The sequence below is a fragment of the Struthio camelus genome, chromosome 2, assembly GCF_040807025.1.
Source record: "Struthio camelus isolate bStrCam1 chromosome 2, bStrCam1.hap1, whole genome shotgun sequence".
NCBI classification, from domain to species: domain Eukaryota; kingdom Metazoa; phylum Chordata; class Aves; order Struthioniformes; family Struthionidae; genus Struthio; species Struthio camelus.
The window spans coordinates 118904467-118924932 of record NC_090943.1 but is presented as its reverse complement, the minus strand read 5'-3'; the positions used below and the strand labels follow the sequence as shown (position 1 = coordinate 118924932).

Sequence of the window (20466 nt, the reverse complement as noted above, 5' to 3'; positions counted from 1 at the left end):
TGTTCCATTAAAATACGGGAAGAAGGGAAGTTTATGAGCAGAGTGAAAACCAGCTTTGTAAGATACTGATTCTTTTCAAACACTTTGACTTACCTTTTATTTTTCATGTACAATTTTCTGTCATACCTACTATATTTTAAAATTATTCAGTATTTCAGATTGGCATTAATTTCTTCAAAGTTTCTAAAAATGCTTTCAAAGACAGTCTTTCCGGAATACAAGTAAAACTGCAATAACAGCATTAATTTCTCAGCACCAGCAGTAAGATAAGATTTAGACAGGTAATAAGTTTTGCACACTTAATAAACCTCCTTGGCTTTTATTTCTCAATATTAATAAGCTAAATAAAAACAAACTTAATCGGGGGGGGGATTACATTTTAAGTGCTACACTATTAATTTACAAGTTAAACAGGAAAATTAGCTTCAGTTTTCAAAAGTAAATACTGCAAATTTAGAAAGTATTAGAAGTAACATTTTCCACGCAACCTTAGTTCAGCTTTTTGGTACAGGCAGAATTTACTGTGGTTTAGCCCCAGATGAAAGGGGACACTGCTGACAGAGATCAGTTAACATCCTATGTTCTCTTGACTGCTCTCTGTGGGGATACACACCTTATCTCATTGCACGTTAGTCAAAAACCCTGATACAAAGTATGATTTCATTTTTAAATGGTATTTTTCTATGGTAACCTTCAAAATATACTGGAGTGCATTCATTTCTTTTTACAGCATCCCAGAGAAACGTGGCACTATTTTTTTTTTCCTACCCAGTGGAGAACTCTGGCCAAGAATTAAAAATACCTATTTTATTTTAGCACAGTTAAAACATGACCTTCCACAGCTTCCTTGCATTCTATACCTTGTTATATATTCAAAATATTGCTTCCATAGGCTTCCTTTTAGCTGCAAATCAGATTTACATACCGCAGTTGACCATTACCTCCAAAGATATATAAAATTGCCTGTGAAAATTTCATTTAAGTGATTTGATTGTACTGTATAGGAACTGCAGAAGAACTGTGGCCAGAACACGGCTACAGGATGTCTTTCCCCAGCTTTCATCTCTGTACCTCCTTCTAAGTAGGAAGCAGGAACCCTACAGATATCAGCTTCTATCCGTACACAATCGCAATTCACTCACAGATTGGGGTAAATTTGCTATGAATGAGATAAATCTATCTTTCTATAATTAATAAATCAAAATACATAAACAAGCATAGGACATCCTCCATCCCACTTTTCACTAAACTATTGTCCAAATGAATGCTTTAACAAAGTGGTGGTTTTTTTCCCCCCTTCTTTGAAGCCTAGGAATTTTCTCAAGAGAGAGGATGATTACTTCGATACTACCTACATCTTCAAGAGGCCTTGAATCTTTGGATGTACCACAACGACCCCTATCATCTGAGTTAAAACGGACAACTGGCATAGGCTGTTATTCTCCACACCAGCCAGAGACATTCAGCAAATACCTGATTTCTGCTAGCAAAAGGAGCAAGTGAGAATCTCAGGATCCCAAGATTCATTACAGACAGGGGAGCGAGTACACATACTATCTGTTCCATTGTACTCATTCATCAAGCTTGAGGATATTGTGTCTACTCTTTACCCTTGGCTCCCTCTCTCATTCTACCCCTCAACGTCAGGCTTCCTTGCTCAGAAGATCCTAGTTACTTTGACAGGCTCTATATCCCATTTGTCTTCTTCACTCCATCCTACTCCAAAACCTTTTCCTTTCCGTATCAACTAACTCTAAAGCACCCCAGTTCAGTCCCATACCTCATACCGTCACTGGAAAAGGACTTTTCTCCCCAAACCCCAACTTTGAACCCTATATCCATCACACTTCTTTGTTTTCAGTCATAGTCTGATTTTCAAAATATATAAAGAAGAATCAGGCACTTTACAACTTTGTTTAGAGACAGACAGGACTAGTGCATGAAAGCAAATAAATTCTTGCATCCAAGTTCTTGATGTTAGCCCTGACCTGAAGCATCTGCCTACTGAAACTGGAAATAAATCTCTGGTCTGTCCATCTGGGGATAAAACACATTCAATGCAACATCTTTGTTGCAGTTAACTGCAAAGGTCTATCCATACCCATCATGGGCTTTTACGCCTGTTTCAAAGGCTAATCGCTTTGCTGAATTCAAATAAATTTACACATGAATAACAGAAGACATCCTGAATAAAGACCATCTGTCTCAGATCTCTATGGAGGGGGATACCAGGACTTTTCTAAGAGAAAATAGCTAGAGTTTTTCGTCTAGTATAGAGGACACATACCATCGAGTTTCACCTCTTATAAAAAAAAAAAAGTATATATTTGCTAAAATTCTCCTTATAAAGCCTGAAGATGTCCAATATATAATTATATGGGATGAATTTTTCCATTAGCAAAGTTACATGCAACTAAAAATCAAGTTCTACTCAAAAATGCTGAACAAAATGAATAGGCAGTGTTACCTGCTTCCATCATCATTCCCAGCTTTTAAAAAAACAGATACAAAAATAAAGAAAAAACCCTATCGCAAGTAATTATAACTGCTTGGATTCTTATACCATGCTAACAGATATTAGAGAAACACTACTGATACAAAAGCAATGCACTGCCCTCTAAAGTAGCTGATTAAAATAGAAAAAAAATCAAATTTCTAGTTTTCCATCTGCAAAGCTAGATGGTAAATTCAATCTCTGCAGGATCTTCCATCCAATAAAATCAAGAAGCATTCAGCTAAGAGTATTTTTCAATTCAATGGAAATATTTTTAGATCAGTAAGAAAAAACGCAACAGCAAGAAAAGAAATGCACAGTTTACATGGGCTTTTTGCTTTTGTAATGTTTCACCAGATACATCTGTATGATCTGCTCTGAATCCTCCGATTTCAGTATTAGCACACCTTTGCTTGTTTTAACATGAGACTTTTCTTCAGTCCTTTTAAGTTACTTTTTTGTTTATTAAAAAACTGCAGTGAGAAGAAACAATACTTTGGTAAGGGTCAAAACAATGATTTTATTGATAAAAATGATCAGTTCAACCACGTACACACACACAAAAAAAAAACCCTGAAGTTACATGCACACATAAAGATTTTATGTGCTTGTAATCCTTAACATCCTCCAAGTTACTGAGAAGAACTGGCTACATTAAGACTGCACTCCTTCAGAACCTACATGGGCATATCCCACAGAAGTCTTCTGGCATAGCTTGACAGATAGTTATTTCCAGTAGAACAGACTCTTCTACAGCTACATCATCCTTGGTTGAACTTTCTTCCAGAAATATATAGCAGAAACCAAAGTTTCCAAATATAAACTCCATCTGTCTCATTTTTACATGAGCTGGAAGAAGCAGATGAAGCTTTACTTGTATGTTTCTAAAAAGCACTAAGCAAGTTTCTTGCCATGCACTTCAGGTCTATCTATATTTTCTTCCAATCTCCCAGCATTTGAAAAAAAATAAAAAGGGAAAAGAACACATCTATGCATATTTAAGCATGGAAAACATCCTGAATACTTAGCAGTGAATAATGTGATTACCTTCAGCACGGACATATGAATACAATAATGATATGAGACTAGGACATATCTTCAGGTTGACAAGACACTCTCCAGGAATATACTTATTCTGAGAAACACATATAAGGCATACCCAAGAAGCTCTAAATCCCTAATTTTAATATAGTGCATATAAATAAGAAACCTTTTTTATTTGATAGACTCTCATTATTATTTGAATTGCTGCATATGTACCAAATAGAAAAAAAAATTCACAAATTTAATCTGCGTATAAGACTGCTATTTTATTAGAAAATGAGGCAAAAATGCTAGGCTTTCAGAATTCCTACACAAACGTGTTGATAGCATTGAGATACTGGAATGGGGTAAATTAGATACAGCTGAGCAAAGCAGCATATGCTTCCTCATTCACAAGGGGAAAGCTATTTGTATTACTGATCAAGTTTTAATGAACATAAAGGTCATGTCTCTCTGAAAGATATGTCTCCTCACCCTTAGCATATGGTAACATGTCTGTATCATCCATAACAGGTCACTACAAATCTGTAAAGCCGATTCCTTATGTCTGCTAACATGCATATTTTTTACAGAGAGAATGAAAGGCATTAAGGCACCACTCAGATATTTTTTTAAAATCACTATGCTTCAGTTAGTATATCAAACTAAATTCTATCATTAGTTAAGTGAGAGAGTATGTATTCCATTTATAATGGAATCTCAGTTATGACTTCATTATTTGAAGCATTTCTTTGCAAGAACCTTGGTAAGTGACTCTTTGCATATTTCCTTCAAAAGGCCTTTGATAACGGTCAACCCAGGACAAGTACATTTCCTGTGAAGACAGTTATGCAGTCTAAAAAGACTGGTAAGTCTAAAGACACAGCCTACAATTGGCTTAGCACGTGCTGACTTGGGACCCAGCAACAGGACAAGAGGCAATGGGCAGAAACTGAACCACAGGAAGTTCCACCTAAACCTGAGAAAAAATTTCTTCACTGGGAGGGTGACAGAGCATTGGAACAGGTTGCCCAGAGAGGCAGTGGAGTCTCCTTCACTGGGGATATTCAAAACCCGTCTGGATGTGATCCGGGGAAATATGCTCTAGAGGACGCTGCTTGAGCAGGGGGATTGGACTAGATGATCTCCAGAGGTCCCTTCCAACCTAAACCATTCTGTGATTCTGTGATTCTTCGACTTCAGCCACCCAGACTAACATGATGCACTGGAGACTTTTCTATTATTACTTACAATATTTTAAATCTCTGGTCTTGAACTTAAGAATGTTGAATAAAGAAAGGGATTAATTTCTTAGTTAAAATTCTTATCCCTGCACTAAGTACAGATGGCAGCAATAAGGAGGTCTCCGTTAGTTTTGGAAAAAGCACTAAATGACTCAAGACAACTTCTGGTAGTTACTGCAGGTAACATTACTGCAAAGCTGAAAAACTGATAACAATAAAATACTTTACCAGGAAGGAGAAGCTTACTTCAAAATTCCCTTGAGGTACAAACACAAGAAAATATTAAATTTCTGTGCTTCCCTTTAAGATTTTTTTAAAAGAAATATTCATCAACCTCCATCCTCCCGCCCCAAGAAGGGTACTTGAGCTCAGTCCCCAAAGACTGAGCTATTCTGACTTGACATGACCCTTTCAGATCAAAACAGTCTGGATACATAAGCAGAAATGTAAGCACTGATGTTACTAAGTATAAGAATGTCTGTAACAACCCAGATGAGAGGATAGCAAGGCAAAATAAAAACTCATTTTTAAATGAAACAATCTTTGCAATGGCAGATACATTTTTACTATGCTGGAATGGCATAATTCTAGTTACAATTTCTTAATTCTCTGATACCTGCTTAACTGAGATATTTACAGAGGTGATCTTTGTATTGTTGTAAAATCTTAAAATACAACTTTAATGAGATCAAAGTTGCATAGAGTAAGTACTCCTGACTAGCGCTGCTAGATGTAAGAATCATTGGGATATAGTATGTTACATGCAGCACTTTTGAGTATGAATATATTCTGAGAATGAATATATTCTGAGAATTTGCCCAATACTGGATGAACACATCTAACACATATGGTTTAGACTAGCATCTGATCATAAACATATCACCCACTATTTTGTATAAATTCAACAGCTTTTCAATGTAGACGCCCTTTAATATGGGGTACTGAATCCAACACCAGAAGCTGTTCTTTTATGCCCTTCAGACTGTTATGCATAATGTATTTGCAATTCATGATATAAACAATGATTAAAAATTATTTTTATATAAGCCAAAGCTATTTTGCCAAAAAAATAAAAAAAAATATATAAATGTTCTAATTTAGCACAGATATTCTATGATCACACACAGAGACCTTCAAGAGCTGTCTCTCCATTTTCCCCACGTTTTGATTCTGCGCTTAAAACTTAAAAGATGGAAAAAGAAGAAAATTCCGATCTGGAGTATTAACCATGAGAAAATCTTTCAGGAAAAGAGGAAGATATTCAGCTAACTTAACCTCTCGCTTTGACAAAGGTTTCCCACGAAGCTTTGAACAAAATACTTATTTCTGCTGCCAGTAACTTTACCTGCTCTAATTAGATTGCAAGTTCTCTGGGACAGAGACAAGAGTCAAAAATCACGTAATGCAAAGAAGGTCCACTGCCTGGTGTTTCTAGCCCTTAAGATAAATAAGGGGATGTCAAGCGCAACAAGTGCAGTTTATACTTTGCCATACTTGATCAAGACTTCACAGGAATAAAAAAAAAAAATGCTGGAAGTAGAGAGTGAGGACAAGAAGTTCTCTACACTGTGATACCAGAATGTTTCAAATGTACTTTTTTCTAGTTCATGAAAACAAAGAACTTAACTTTGCAACAATCTGAAACATTAAGTGCTATGAATAAGAAAGACCTAAGTTCATACACCACCTGTATTGGGAGCCACTGAAAAATAAAAGTATTTTGATATGTTTAACCAAAGAGCTATGCTATAAGCTTAACAATTCATGCTGCAATTGCTTACTACAGCCTTTCAGCACTGTTCAGTGAAGAACAGCAGATAATGCAGCATTTCTCTCAAACTCCCTGACATTCTGAGTGACCATGCTCATCTAGAAACAGCAGTTCTAATATTCTACTGTACAACAACAGTACATTACAACAGCAATACGTTTTTAAAGAGCATCTCACAGATCATCCCTTTACTCCACCTAAAGGGTTGTTCTTTGCTTTTTTTTTTTTTTGGTAGGAAGTGGGGAAATTGTTTACATCCATTTATATTCTTCATAGTGCAAATAGAAACTGTGATTACATATGTATATATACAGAGTAACATCAGAATGAACCTCGGCTCTAGTGATTGCCATGCCCACGCTTTCCGTAATACAAAGTGAAAGCATATGGGGGCTTCTGATTTTTCATTTTGACTAATGAGCACCTGTACATTCTTAAAATGCGTATAAAAACACATTTTATCTCTTCCAGGCTATTTTGCAAACATTAAAAACACAATATTCAAAACTGACCTGAGAAATACTATTATAAAGTTTTTAAAAATTACTGAGTTTTGTAGGATTGTCTATTATCTTCTTCCCCTCAGAAAGGATCCTAAAATAGTACTCATTATGGGACATGGTTAATAAATGCACTCTCATAACAGCAATGAATTTTTGTTTGCAGAAGTCAGGCAGTGCGTAGATCACGTTTTGTACAACTAGCCCAACTGCATCTGTGAGGAAACATGAAATGCAGGCAAAGGAGAGGTAAATTCATTACGTCATTTTGTTGGATGAAAACGCACATGTTTAAACAGCATACTGCCTAGCTGTTACTGATGCCTCCAACATGTATTCAGTAACCACTTAACGAGGGGAAAAATGCAGTTCACACAAAATAACCTAGACGGGCACTTGGCAAAAACTCAAATGCATACACAAAGAATGCAGGCAGTGTACTTTGAGTGATTAACACTTCATGCTCCCTCTACTAGGGCAGATAAACAGAAAAAAAAAACCCAAGCCTAAAACCAAGAATGCCCTGCAGCTAAGTTAACAGAAGCAACTTAAGAAATTCATATCCGTAAAATGGAAGGAGCCAGAGCAGCAAGGCACGTATCACGATTTTCAAAATCGAGAGTTGCCACGCTAAGCAGAGCCAATAAAATCGAGGCTTCAAAACGGCACACCGCCCTCCTGTCACCGCAGGGCTGGAAGGCGCTTCCAGAGGTCACCCGGCCCTCGCCAGCCGGGCGGGCAGAGTCCTCCCGCCCCCCCCGCGCCATTCCCGTCTAACGCATCTGGCGGCGAGGAGAAGGCAGGACTGTTTCCCCCCTGCCCTCCAGACCCACACACCAGCAAAGCGCCGAGAGCAGCCCCGGCTCCTGCGTGCCAGGCGGCAGGCAGCCTCCGCGCCCGGCCGGGGCTGCGGGCAGGGCTCTATCCACCGGCGCTGCCCGGCCCCGCTTCCCAGCGGCCGTTAAGGGCGGGGGGCCCGACGGCCGTTGCTCGGGGCGCGCGCGGGCGCCCACCGCCAGAGCCCTGTGTGGGGATGGCGCGGGGGGCGGGGGGGGAAGGGAGCGGAGCCAGGCCGATAGCCGGGGCAGGGGTTGCGGGCTCGCCGCCACCCACCTGCCCCGGGCGCCGGCAGGCCACCGGGCGGGCTCGCTCGCTCCTTGCCCCCCGCTTCACACCTACCCACCCCGCCTCCGTGTGCGCCCCCCCTCCCCAAGCCATCTGGGCGGCAGCGGCCCTTCCCGCTTACCTCGAGCGAGGCCAGGCAGGGCCGGCGTCAGTCGAGGGAGGATGGATGGGTGGGTGGACAGACGGACGGAGGCAGACAGGGGAAAAGAAAAAGGGCGGGGAGGGGGGGACGAGTGGGGAGAGGATGGGGAAGGAGGAGACGAGGAAGCAGCGCCCGGCTGGACGCGAACTGCGCCAAGCGGCGGCGGTTGGTGCAGCTCGCTCGCCCGCGTGCACGCGCTGCGGCGGGGCCGAGGCGGAGGCGGGCGGGCAGGCGCGCGCGCGCGCGCGCGTCGGGTTCCGCCAAGCGGTCTCGCTCCCTTCCTCCCTCCCCCCCCCGCCCCACGTGACCGTTGGGGGGGGGTGGGAGGGGGCGCGCGTGCGCGGCCGTTGCCCGGCCGTTGCCCAGGAGCGGTTAGCTGGAGCTGCGCGGCGGCGCTCGGCCCGGGGTGGTCGTAGCAGAGGAGCAGCAGCAGGAGCCATGTTCTGAGTTATGCCCGGGTGGAGGGGGCGTCAGTGTCGCAGCCTGTCGTTCGTGAGCCGCCTAACTGGGGGCAGCAGGTGGGGCCCTGCCGGGCCCGGGAAACACGCACCCTGGGCGGAAGGGGGGTTTTAGCTCGGTGTAGGAGGAGCGTTCTCCTCTCTTCCCCCAGCTTTGCCACCTGGCAGTGGGAAAGGAGGCGGGAGTCCGCATGGAGGGCGACGGCGACCCCCGCGGCCTTGCTGCGGTAGCCACCCGCAGCCGGGTGCCTGCCCTCGGTGCCCGCCTTGCCGGCCCGCCAGCTCCCCCGGGCCTGCCTGGCTCGCCACCCTCCTTCTTCCTTTCCCTGGTGTCCCCCCACCGCCACAGAGCCTCGGCACCCTCTCACAGAGCATCGGTCGGCCGAAACCCTGCTGCGAGACACGAGTGGTTGTGACTCGGGTGGCGCGTCTTGGCTACCCTGGTGACTTCGTTCCTACTCGTTTCCTCGCTCGCTCTGCTGAAGGGATCAGCAGCACAATGCTTTCTGCAGCTATTTATAGCCTTAGTCTGAGCCCTGTCTTAGCATTAGTACTTCTTGAAATTGATGTTTCAAAGAAATTGCTTTCAAGGTGTTTGCAAATTTTTACATCTATTACTGCATCCTTCTTTTGAAGGTTGTCACTGTTGCCAGAGAGGCCTGGAACTGTAATTTTTTTTTTTTAATGAAAGCATAGAATTGCAAAATCAAAACACGTCCAGCAGGCCTGGTATGTATTTCAGGTCAGTGGGTGCTTTGCCCACTGCTTTTGTGATTCACACCACTGTTCAGTGAAGTTGGCTGGATTATGTATTATTATTTACTTAAATACTTATTATTATTTGCTTGAATCACACTATTGTCTAGATGCCTCAGTTGATATTGAGGCATAATATGTACAGATACAGGATAGGATTCTTACCCCAAATAATTTACAATATAAACAAGAAAAAGGGAAGAGGAAAGGTGAAATATATAAATTGGAAGTGTAGCCTTGCTCTCTTGAATCTGAATTTGGTGCTTATCACTAGACCATGTTGCCTCTTTATTTTGGTGCACTTTTTATTTGTCTTCCAGTTATTTTTTCATCTATCAGTCTATCTCCTAGATTTTTGTGAAAGGTGGGTTTTGTCCCTTTGGGTGTTAGAACCATTTTGGGCTTTCACATAAGTTTTATATTTAAATAATTGGCACTCTGAGAAAACAGCCTAGTTAACATAGATGCAATGCAACTGGCAAAGATGACATGCTAGCACACAAAGACATATGTAGAAAAGTTTACTCTGATAGTCCATGTATCTCATTAGAAGGCTATCTTGAAACTCTTTTGGACTAGTCCTACAAAGAGATAAGAAAATCTGTTTAATCATCTGTACCTCCTGGTACAAGGTGCATAAAAGATTATAGTCATTGAGTTTGCTTATTTGCAGATAATACGTTTAAATCCCTTTCAGCATGGAACTAAAATCTATCCTTACATAACATGCAGGCTGCATTTGTTAAGAAAGTAGTTCACGGAGACACAAGCACACAATTACAAGGATAGTCCAAATGTATTATACACATGTAAAAAGAATGAAAGGTCAACTTTCATGCCTGCTCGTTTTGATAATATTCTGTCCCGTCAGATATTCAGAACCAATTTTGGGACACCTTCTAGGGCCCCAGGTACATGGATGCAACACAAACTGATGGGGCAATTTTTCTCCCCTCAGTGAAACCTTGTTTCAGTTGCTGCAGTTTTTGAAAGAGGCCTCCTATTTGAATATAATGTCCTTATAATAATAACCCAGCTATGTCAGTATGACATCTGCCCCAAACACATAGTCCATCCCTCGGCTTTATAAAAGCAAAACATTCATAATAGATCGTTTCCCTTCTTTATTGAGTTCCTTATTTGGCATCTGAATTCCTTAGCTTGTGAGGGTAGCCAAAGCAGCAGTTGCTCAGATAGGCTGTTTTATTTGTGTTCCCATTATCTTGTGTTTGCTAGTCATAACAGTGAGTGATTTCCAGTTGAGGGGAAACTGCTTTCCAACACCAGACAGGCCTGTTTGCAGGGAGATAAGAGATAGGGGCTAAATGTATCATATGTCTGCAAATGTCAGTTCTAAGCTAGATCCGATTATAAAATTAAATCTAATCCAAGAGCAGACTAGTTTCTTAGGTGACAGAAAAATCTTTACTTGAAGAGGAGTAACTAATTGGTAAGTCATACTTTTTTATTTTGGACCTGGAATAGGGGCTTCTGATTAAAAGGGTATCTGAAAACATGATGTCTTCCATCTAGGTAACCTTCTCCATTCCAGCATTACCACCTCCAGACAATCAGAAGGCTACAGACGTAGACAGCCTTCAATATTTTCCTTTCATATTCTCTACTCCTCTTTTCCACTTTAAAAATGTCTTGTATTAAATTATGTAAGTGAGGTTTGTTTCCATTCTGATTATGTGGAGTTGTACACCTACAGATGTAGACAGGATCTCTCTTTCTACATCTATGTGTGATTTGCAATCCTTATTGAACTACTCACTGGTAGCTAAACCATGGCCTCCAGGCTTCCAGGAGCATGCCATCTCATTTATGCTAATTTTTTCTTTTCACCACATGTGTTGGTTTTATTTCTGCCCACCAGGGACTAAGGAAGGCACATGAGAGCAGCTGTTTACAATTATTTTTTTGGTGTGGAGCAGGGAAGGAAAATAATTTGAAAGCTTGTTACCTAATGCTGTATGTAAATTAGTGGCTGTTCAGCTGTGAGATTGTGTCTAGCAGCAGTAGTGTGTGAGGGGTAGCCAGCTTGCAGCTAGGCAAGAAAGGATGAAGGGTCTCCAGCAAGTTAGGGTGCACAGTGGCAGGTATAGATCACCAGTCTAGGAGGATATAGGATGCTAAGCATGGATTTGGTGGAGTCTCAGAGAAACCTGTGGTTCTGCAGCTATTGAAATAAAGATCTGTAGGTGTAGGGACACAGATACCATCCAGCCCCCAGCTTGGCTTGGCTCCTGTGTGCTCCACGTGTTGCTAACTCTGGTAGGTGAAAGGAAAATTGGCCTCTTGATCAATTCTTGCAGTAATTAAAAAAAAAAGTCTTGGGCCACGCAGGGCAAAGGCTGGCACCAGTGATGAGACTACTTTGATGTCATTTTGCCTTTTTTATATGCGCACAACACCCAAAGAGCATTGGAGCAATGCACTTATTTCATAACGACTACCACCACAGCTTATATTACAACAGTCAGGGTACCCCTTATGTTAATACTTAAACTATTTTTTATTGTAGTTCAGAGTATGTATTTTATATCTTACAGGGAGTAAATCTGAGGGATTCCTCTATGTCTTCATCATGACTACCAGGTCTCCTCCCAGTAGTGCTTCACTAACTTCTCTGAGGCCAGCACAAAAATGGCTTCATTAAAAAATTACATTATGAATGCGTAGAGCATTTTTTTTAACCCTATTTAATACCTGGAAACGATGAGGGAAGTTAGTAGCAAGGATTCAGGGCCGTAAGGAACTCTACCCTGAGCCATCAAAATATTCAAGCGTGCCGACAGTCCCACTAAAGACAATGGGCCTATTCATAAGTTTAGAATATTCAACTTAGCACACTTCAGATCAAGTCTCATGTGAGCAACATTTCTCCATTCAAACGTTAGTAGGTGTTTCACAAACTGCCTTCTGCTAACAGGTATGATAGGCTTCCAGGCCTCCTGTTAAGAGGATAGGATCACCAGCCTTGCCAAAATCACAGCCTGAGTAGTAGTCTTTATTTTGCTAATGTTAGTGTGAGTGATGAAACGGTAAATGGAAATGACTATATCCATTAAGACTGATGTTAGAATGTGACGAGTGGAAAAAGAAGGAGGAACTGGGGGTTGACCTGCTGGAAAGCAGCTCTGCAGAGAAGGACCTGGGAGTCCTGGTGGACAAGTTAAGCATGAGCCAGCAATGTGCCCTTGTGGCCAAGAAGGCCAATGGTATCCTGGGGTACACTAGGCAGAGTGTTGCCAGCAGGTGGAGGGAGGTGATCCTGCCCCTCTCCTCAGCCCTGGTGAGGCCTCACCTGGAGTACTGTGTCCAGTACTGGGCTCCCAGTACAAGAGAGACATGGCACTACTGGAGAGAGTCCAGCAGAGGGCTACCAAGATGATGAGGGCACTGCAGCATCTCTCCTATGGAGAAAGGCTGAGGGAGCTGGGCCTGTTCAGCCTGGAGAAGAGAAGATTGAGAGGTGATCTCATCAATGTCTACAAGTATCTGAAGGGAGGGTGTCAAGAGGATGAGGCCAATCTCTTCTCCGTGATGCCCAGTGACAGGACAAGAGGCAACGGGCAGAAACTGAACCACAGAAAGCGCTGTCTGAACATGAGGCAAAACTTCTTTCCTGTGAGGGTGACAGAGCACTGGACCAGGTTGCCCAGAGAAATTGTGGAGTCTCCTTCGCTGGAGATATTCAAAACCCATCTGGACGTGATCCTGGGAAACATGCTCTAGGTGACCTTGCTTGAGCAGGGATGTTGGACTAGATGATCTCCAGAGGTCCCTTCCAACCTATACCATTCTGTGTGAAAGCACTGCATTTGAAAAGCTGCAGAAGGAGAAAGATTGCAGAAAGGACATCTCCCACAATGAAAAGGGAAGTGAGACTACAAGGCAGCAAAGACAGGGGAAAAAGCCAGAAAAAGATTGCAGTCAGATCTGACATCTTCCTTCCTCTCCTCGCTATCTGTTCCTCTCCTGTCCTGGGCAGTGTACTTGTTCTCTTCACCTCCATGGCACGTGGAACAGAGCGATTTCTCTCCACCATTTTTCTCTTTACAACTTTTGTTGCACTTTGGTTTTTTTCCCAGCCAACATTTTGCTTCAGTTCTTACAACTTATTGTCCTTTCAGCAACACAAGAAAACTTGTTGTGTGGAAAGATCTCTTTCAGACGTCCAGTCAATGTAAGTGCAGCTTAAATGGGCTATTGTTCACACATTCACTTCACGGTTATTGTTCAGGAGAACAGAGAGCAGAGGTCCACCCTACGCTAATTAGTTTAAGGACTGTGTCTTGCTTTGCAACTAGCTGCTGCAAAGAATAAGGCTTTATGTGTTATCAAATTAGGGTTTTTTGGTCTACCACAGACAGATCTTCCTCACCAATTGGCTAACAAATACAGAACTGATTCTCAGAAGAACTCAAGGACTCTTATAATCACAATTCCTTTACTGCAGTGAAAGGCAAAGCCTATTTTTGCATCTTCTTTCATCTTTAAGTAAATGCTTTATAATTTTTGCAGGTGATCAGATAATACAGCTTGTGTACAACAGTTTTTTTCACATTTTAAAATTCATATTTTATTCTGCAAGCAGATGAATTTATAATAGGATTATAAATTTGAATATAAAGTGTAATGTGTGCTGGAGTGGAATATATACATGGCAAAAGAAGATATCATCCAGAAGTGGCATTCCAGATAATCGTTACAATCAGTAGCTAATTCTAAATATAGTCAAATGGTTCTGTGTGCTTGATACGAGGTTCTGTTGCTTCAGAAATCATTTGGATTCTATCATTATGTAATGGGCACAGGTTGAGGCAAATTTTCATCATAGAGAATGGAATATAAATTATACATCTACATTGCAAGAAAAAATGTATTCAAACATGATAACGTGATCAACTTCAATATACTCAACAATTCTGTTAATATTAATTTTCAACATTTTTGTTGTACATTTGTGAACAACTCAAGCTTAGGTAATCAAATTGAGAATTTTGAAGTTTTATTTTTTATCTTTGTTATGCTTACTTGTGTGTTTCATTTACCATGCATAACAATGCTGTATATTTCTGGCTAGCAAATAGTTCCCAGTATAACAGTAACTTTTCAGCTTTTTGAGGAACCACCCCAATTTAACAGAAAAAAAAGGTGCATTTTAATTTAAATTAAAAAGAGTATTCACGTCAGGTTTTAATAGAAATGTCAGGAAAATTGTTGGGGGGGGAGTTTCTAACAAAAACCTCAGACCCTCAATTCTGTTACAATGACAAGCAAGAAGAAATCCACCATTGGTTTCACTGGGAGCACGGTGGGCTTTGTAATCTGAGGTTTGGAACAGTGTTATAATATTCTTCTAAGATCCTGTTTAGCTTCTATTAAAACCAGTGAAAAGACCCCTATGGCATTTTTCAGGAATTGGATCTGGCTGTCAATGGTAATATCTTTTCTATTCATAATTTACACACTGTCATTGATGTCTGTATCAGATAGACCTTAAGGAGCTGTAAGAAGTGACAGATTTTTAAAGAGGCTAGGCAGGTTGAAATAATTACCCTGGCAAAGAGCGTTTAACAATTATATGAAACAACTTGCAGCTTTGTGACATTTGAAAGGACAGACTCTAACTCTCTGGCAGAGTGATGTAATCACACATCTGTGGATACTTAGCATTTTCAGTTACAGTTGTGTGAGAACCTACATGCATTGAGGTTCTTTTTTAAAATATCTCCTAGCATGGAAACACCGCTTGCTGTGTTTCTATACAGGACCTATATCTATATAGTTCACTGCTGGGCTACTCCAGTTTTCTACTAATTTGAACTGTGATACATAGAGGTCAAACAAGAATTGTGTAATGTGTAATCAAGCTCTATGCATCAAACACAGAGGTAGGATGCTAACATGATTTTAGTTGTAGTTCAGTCTGTATTTTAACTTTCTCCCACCATTTTTTGTGTGTAGCTATCAATGTTTTGCTTTGCATATTTTCTCTCTACTGTATCTTACATCTCATCTTTCTTTCTGTCGCTCAGAATGGACCATCCAAATTGTTTAAATCCTTCGCATTGTTTAAATAAATGTTATTACTCTAATTGCTTCCACACAGGCAATCTAACTAGCATTTTGCGCAGCAGGCACCTTTCTATTGATTTGTAAGAGCTGAATACAGTTTTATTGAAAGAAAGGGGTCATTCTGTCAGGGGTGTCTTTGTCTCAGGAGCTTCACATTTAAATGTTATTAAGATTCTTTTTCTCATGCTAACAGTTCTATAGAGATGGATTAGAAACTTATCATTCTTGTGTTTTCAATATCTCCACATTTGTCATGGATCTAACGTTCTAGAAATATCAGCTGAGTGTAGTAATCTTTCGTCAGTATCCATCTGAAGAAAGCCAGTATGATGTATCTGAGCCTTCTAACAGTTGAAATCAATAAAAATAATTTCCTGATAATTGTCTTGTTTTTATTTCTTGTATTTAACAATTTTCAGTTACTTAAAAGTTGAATTTGGCTTGCATGTTATCAAAAGAAATTCTGACCTTTGTTTTTATCTACCTGTTTTTCAGTTTGAATTGTGCTTCTACCAGGGTATCTAAGTATTCACAGACAAGTTGTAGGTTCATATATCCTGTTTATAAACATGTGAATGAACACAGTAATGGCTTAAAGCAGAGATTCTTGGCTTACATATAGTCCTTGCTCATACAGACCGTAAAGTCACACTTCTCTCCTTTATAGGAAATGAGTGGGCCTGACCCCAGTGATAGCGAGAAGGGGTGGTTGTTTCAGTGGTGGTCTGAGTCAATGAGGGAAGAAGGATAATGGGTTGGACAGGTCTTGAAAGCAGAAATACGACTGCTGTAGCAAAAGGAGTTTAGAGAAGTGAGCATTTGGACCAACTGATACTTTGTGGATTAGAGCTATATCCACGCTAACTCACCAAAGCTGGGAGGGAATTAATGAAGTTTAAAGGACTGAACAGCAGTCATGTGAGTCTTGGTGGTAAGAAGTGGCCAGACATCAGCCCAACCTTATCTACTGCAAGCAAGTGTGGATGAAAGAAACCTGGATCACCGGCATGGACCACCTCTGTGGCCTCCCCGCAGCCATAGGAGATGCTGCTGTTCTGGAGATCTTCCCTGTGGCCACATTAGCCATGGTGAAAAGTGCAGCCCACGTGGCGTTAAGAGGATTAAATGTATCGTTTACTTGAAAAAATAAGGGGGGGCCTGCCTCAGACTATGATGACCTACGTACATTGAGGATTAGATCCACATAAGTAAATGATATCAACATTGTTTACAGAATAGTAAATATGTCAGTTTTTGTCAAGACTTATTCCAATAACCTCTGCTTCTCATGGAGGTTTCAATACATGGAGATTTCCGTCATGTTTCAATACAAAGGTAATTATCAGGACACTTATAAATGAATGCAGTACAGTTAATCTGTTAATCCAAGAAATGCACATCTACTATACATTTAAAGTTGTGAAGCTATTACAAATGTTAACACAAAAATTGTATTTATTTTTTTAAATAGTACGGCTAGTTTACAACCCATGAAATTCTAGCTTGAACTTATCATCTGAATCATAACAAGATCACATTTTTCCTTCGAGTACAGCATAATTTTACTTAAGGCTCTTTTTCTGGGCTTTCTTCCCCTCCCTGTCCAAGCTTTCTGTGGGCTAAAGAGTGACCTCTGCTACCGTAGTCTTCCCATCAGTCTCCTTTGCTGCTTGCTGGCTGGTTTCTGTGTCCTTTTCTGTTGCCACTGTATGGATTTCATTTGGATCAGGTATCTCTTCTGTGGCAATAATTTCTTCTACATGTGGCTTAATAAAATCTGATTTAGGAGAAGTAATAAAATTGCTCGTATTTACTACGCTAAGCATAACACAGAGGTACGTAGACTAAGATTTGGCTTTAGCATTGGTCATGACCTTACTATGTTCTTTTCCTCTTTCCATACCATTTAGAGAGATTCAGCATTACAAATTATGTTACTATTTTTCATAGAACCAAAAGCAAGCCCAGGTCTTTGTGATCTCTGATTCAAGAGATTAATGGATCAAACCTGTGAATATTTACACACATAAATAGTTGTTTCTTGTGTAAGTCATCACATTTACAGGACTGCTCAGAAATGTCCAGTTACCCATGCCAGTAAGGCAAGAGAGGAAAGAAGTGTAGTTAGATATTTCGTATTGCCTTAGGAGAAGGCGGCGGGGGAATAATATGGTCTGTCAGCAATGATATAGCACATACATACCCTGTATACAAATTAAAAATACTGAGTTGGGCAAAGATACATAAAACAGATGTACTGAAAGTGCTGAGATTTTAGCCTTATTTGGAGCTAAAATGCTCTGGAAGGGGGAATTGTAATTGTAGAGAATAAATCAGTGTCCAAGTAGTAATTATACAGTAAGAGTCTAAAAAAAAGCAGTCAAACTCTGTAATATACAAGAATGCTGAAACACTAGAGAGTTTTTCTTTTTCCTCTCCTTTCTCTAAATGGGGCAGAAAAATGGTCACCTGTAATTTCAACTTTACCATTCAGCATAGATGTAAAAATAAGAGAGAATAATTGATTTATCTTGCATAGTAGCTACATAGCCAAGGTTTTCTAGAATGCTTTGACACTTACGATTCCCCAATTAGCAAAGCCTTTTTTTTTTTTTTTTTGAAAGTGTCAAATGTCTAGCAGCTGAAATGAGCCTTACTTTGGAAAATCACTCGATCTGTGTATGTAAACATGGTCAGGAACTCCTTCCTCTGGATTCAGAAATCTGACAGTGTTATTATGGCTTCTTAAATTTTCATTATTCAGCTGAGCCAAGGTGAAAACTCATAGCCCAGTGAAATGGTGATTTAAAAGCATTGATTTAAATTTTTCACTGAGGTTTAGCCAGGCAATTTGTGCTTTGCATTTGTTGTGGATTAAGGGAATACCATAAATTTGATTGTTTGGGACCTTAGAGGTAATGATCTGTACAGACTATTACCTGCATAATGTTTAACAGTCTTTTTCTTGGAGAAGCAGTCCATAAAAGTGAAAGTGTTCTTACCTTTCTTTTTCCCTTCTTTCTCCCGTTTGTTTGTTGTAGTTGATGTTTTCTTTTTAGCTACAGTTACATTATTTTGATTATGTCCTTGAACATTAAGAGCATGCTTAGCCATGTCAATCTGTCCTGACATAGGAATCACAATCACCTGAAGCAAAGTAAGAACAAAAAATGCACAGGCGAGAAACGTGGATGCATCACAGATTTTGTCTGAAACTGCCATAACCAAATCCCTGGCAGCAATACACTTAGAAGTAGCTATTCTAAATTTCAGGGACACATACATCTCTTGAAGCAAAGAGAACTAGGATCCTGCCTATTATCTGGGAGGTGAGCCATTTGTTGTATTCCCCTGCAGGTCTGCCAAATGGGTGGAGGCAGAAGGGCAGATTTTTGAAGATAAAGTAGAAGTAACAAACTGCTGCCAAATACAATCATTATTAAAAATATGCCAATGCTATATAATAAAGATCAGTTATCAGCTATTGCAAGGAGCAAGTCATATTCTTGTTTGCACTCTTGAAGATGGACAATAGATGTGATAGTGTTGCTTTTATAGTAAACATTCTAGGACCAAGATGGAAGGACCTGCTTGGGTTGGCTTAATATCATACTAAGTGAGGTTATCAAATAATTTGACAACAGTTGTTCTTTAAACTCAGAAAGTGTGGTGTATCTTAAATTACTAATATCCTCGTATTTTGAAAATTAAAATTAAGAAGCATTTTTACTTTGTCTAATACACAGCTGTTGTTACTAAAAAAAAGTCTGAACTAATTTTATAACTGAGACTATGAATCATTAATGTGCATAATTACACGCTTAAACCTTGCAATTGTAGTAATCGCTTTGGGATTGATATTTGAGGTTGGAATATTTTAGCAGGTAGGACCACATGGAAACTTAGCACATATACTTAGCACATATACATTTCACATATTTATGTGAAATGCTGAAAATGCATTAGTTTCACATAATTTCATGTTAAAAATCACACTAATGTGAAATCCGTTCTGTAAAAAAAATGCAATTTATGCCAGATAAATGTAATATGTCCTTTGAAACGAGTGGTACTATTCATACATGAAGTTAAGGACATCCTAGCATGTTTTGGTAGGTCAGAAGTTTGATTTAAATCTGGCTGTTACCAGCTTTGCAATTGAAAAGCATTTACTGTAGTTATTACAAAAATATATTTTTGAATGGTTAAGATCATAACCACTAACCTTTTACAGAAATTGATCAAAGAACTCTATTCAAAAATCGGGAAAATCACCACCTTCAGCATTGATAATAATGTTGAGTCTATTGTTATCTGAGCCGTGCAAAACTTGCTGATTCTGTTTCACCGAGGTTTTTGTTCTTTCTTAGGGGGTCCTGATCTGTGAGGGCTTTACATGCGGGATGTTTCACTTGTGTTTTGAGCACAAACAAGACAGAAAGGAAAGACTCAAGCAAGATTTCGGTTGATTTCTTAGCAGCTTTGAATCAACCACACACCAGCCTTTGTTCAACTGAAAACTGCTGAATTTTTTAGTTTCTGTATTTTTTTGAGGAAATCTGGGCTCAGATAGGTTTTGGCTTTGTAGTGCATGTATTTCAGTACTCTAACTGTTTTGAAAAGACACAGACTTCATTTTAAACACAACACCAGCAAAATCCAAATCTTAATTTTGCATGGACGAGAGATTAAGCATTCCCTCTTTCATCCACGAGGCCTTTCACATTAGATACAGCTGGCTGTGAGCCTCAGATGGCAAGGATTAAACCAAGCCTTAGCTGTGCAGCTCTTACTAGTGTGATCCTCACGGAAATGCCAATATTGCAGCAAGATGAATGCCTAAGAAAAAGCAGGATTTTTGCCATC

At 40.2% G+C, this 20466-nt stretch overlaps 2 protein-coding genes across 4 annotated transcripts in view; both read right to left on the bottom strand.

The window, feature by feature from the left end:
- Positions 1–8751, bottom strand: part of LPIN2 (lipin 2) — a 49894-nt gene extending 41143 nt beyond the window's left edge. For 2 of the 3 annotated variants that reach the window (XR_011139146.1, XM_068932288.1), the window contains exon 1: positions 8279–8598. The gene's annotated coding sequence lies outside the window, so the exon portion shown is untranslated. Of the gene's footprint in view, positions 1–7044; positions 7248–8278 lie in introns of all 3 variants that reach the window. The other variant, XM_068932289.1, reaches the window with a different exon arrangement.
- An 8353-nt stretch (positions 8752–17104) lies between these two features.
- The window catches only part of MYOM1 (myomesin 1), an 80239-nt gene continuing 76877 nt past the window's right edge, over positions 17105–20466 (bottom strand). The window contains exons 39-40 of the mRNA XM_009667099.2: positions 18603–18747; positions 17105–17377 (exon numbers count right to left, since the gene is read on the bottom strand). Coding sequence (XP_009665394.2) covers positions 17220–17377; positions 18603–18747 — 303 coding nt within the window. The 3' untranslated portion in view covers positions 17105–17219. The remainder of the gene's footprint in view (positions 17378–18602; positions 18748–20466) is intronic.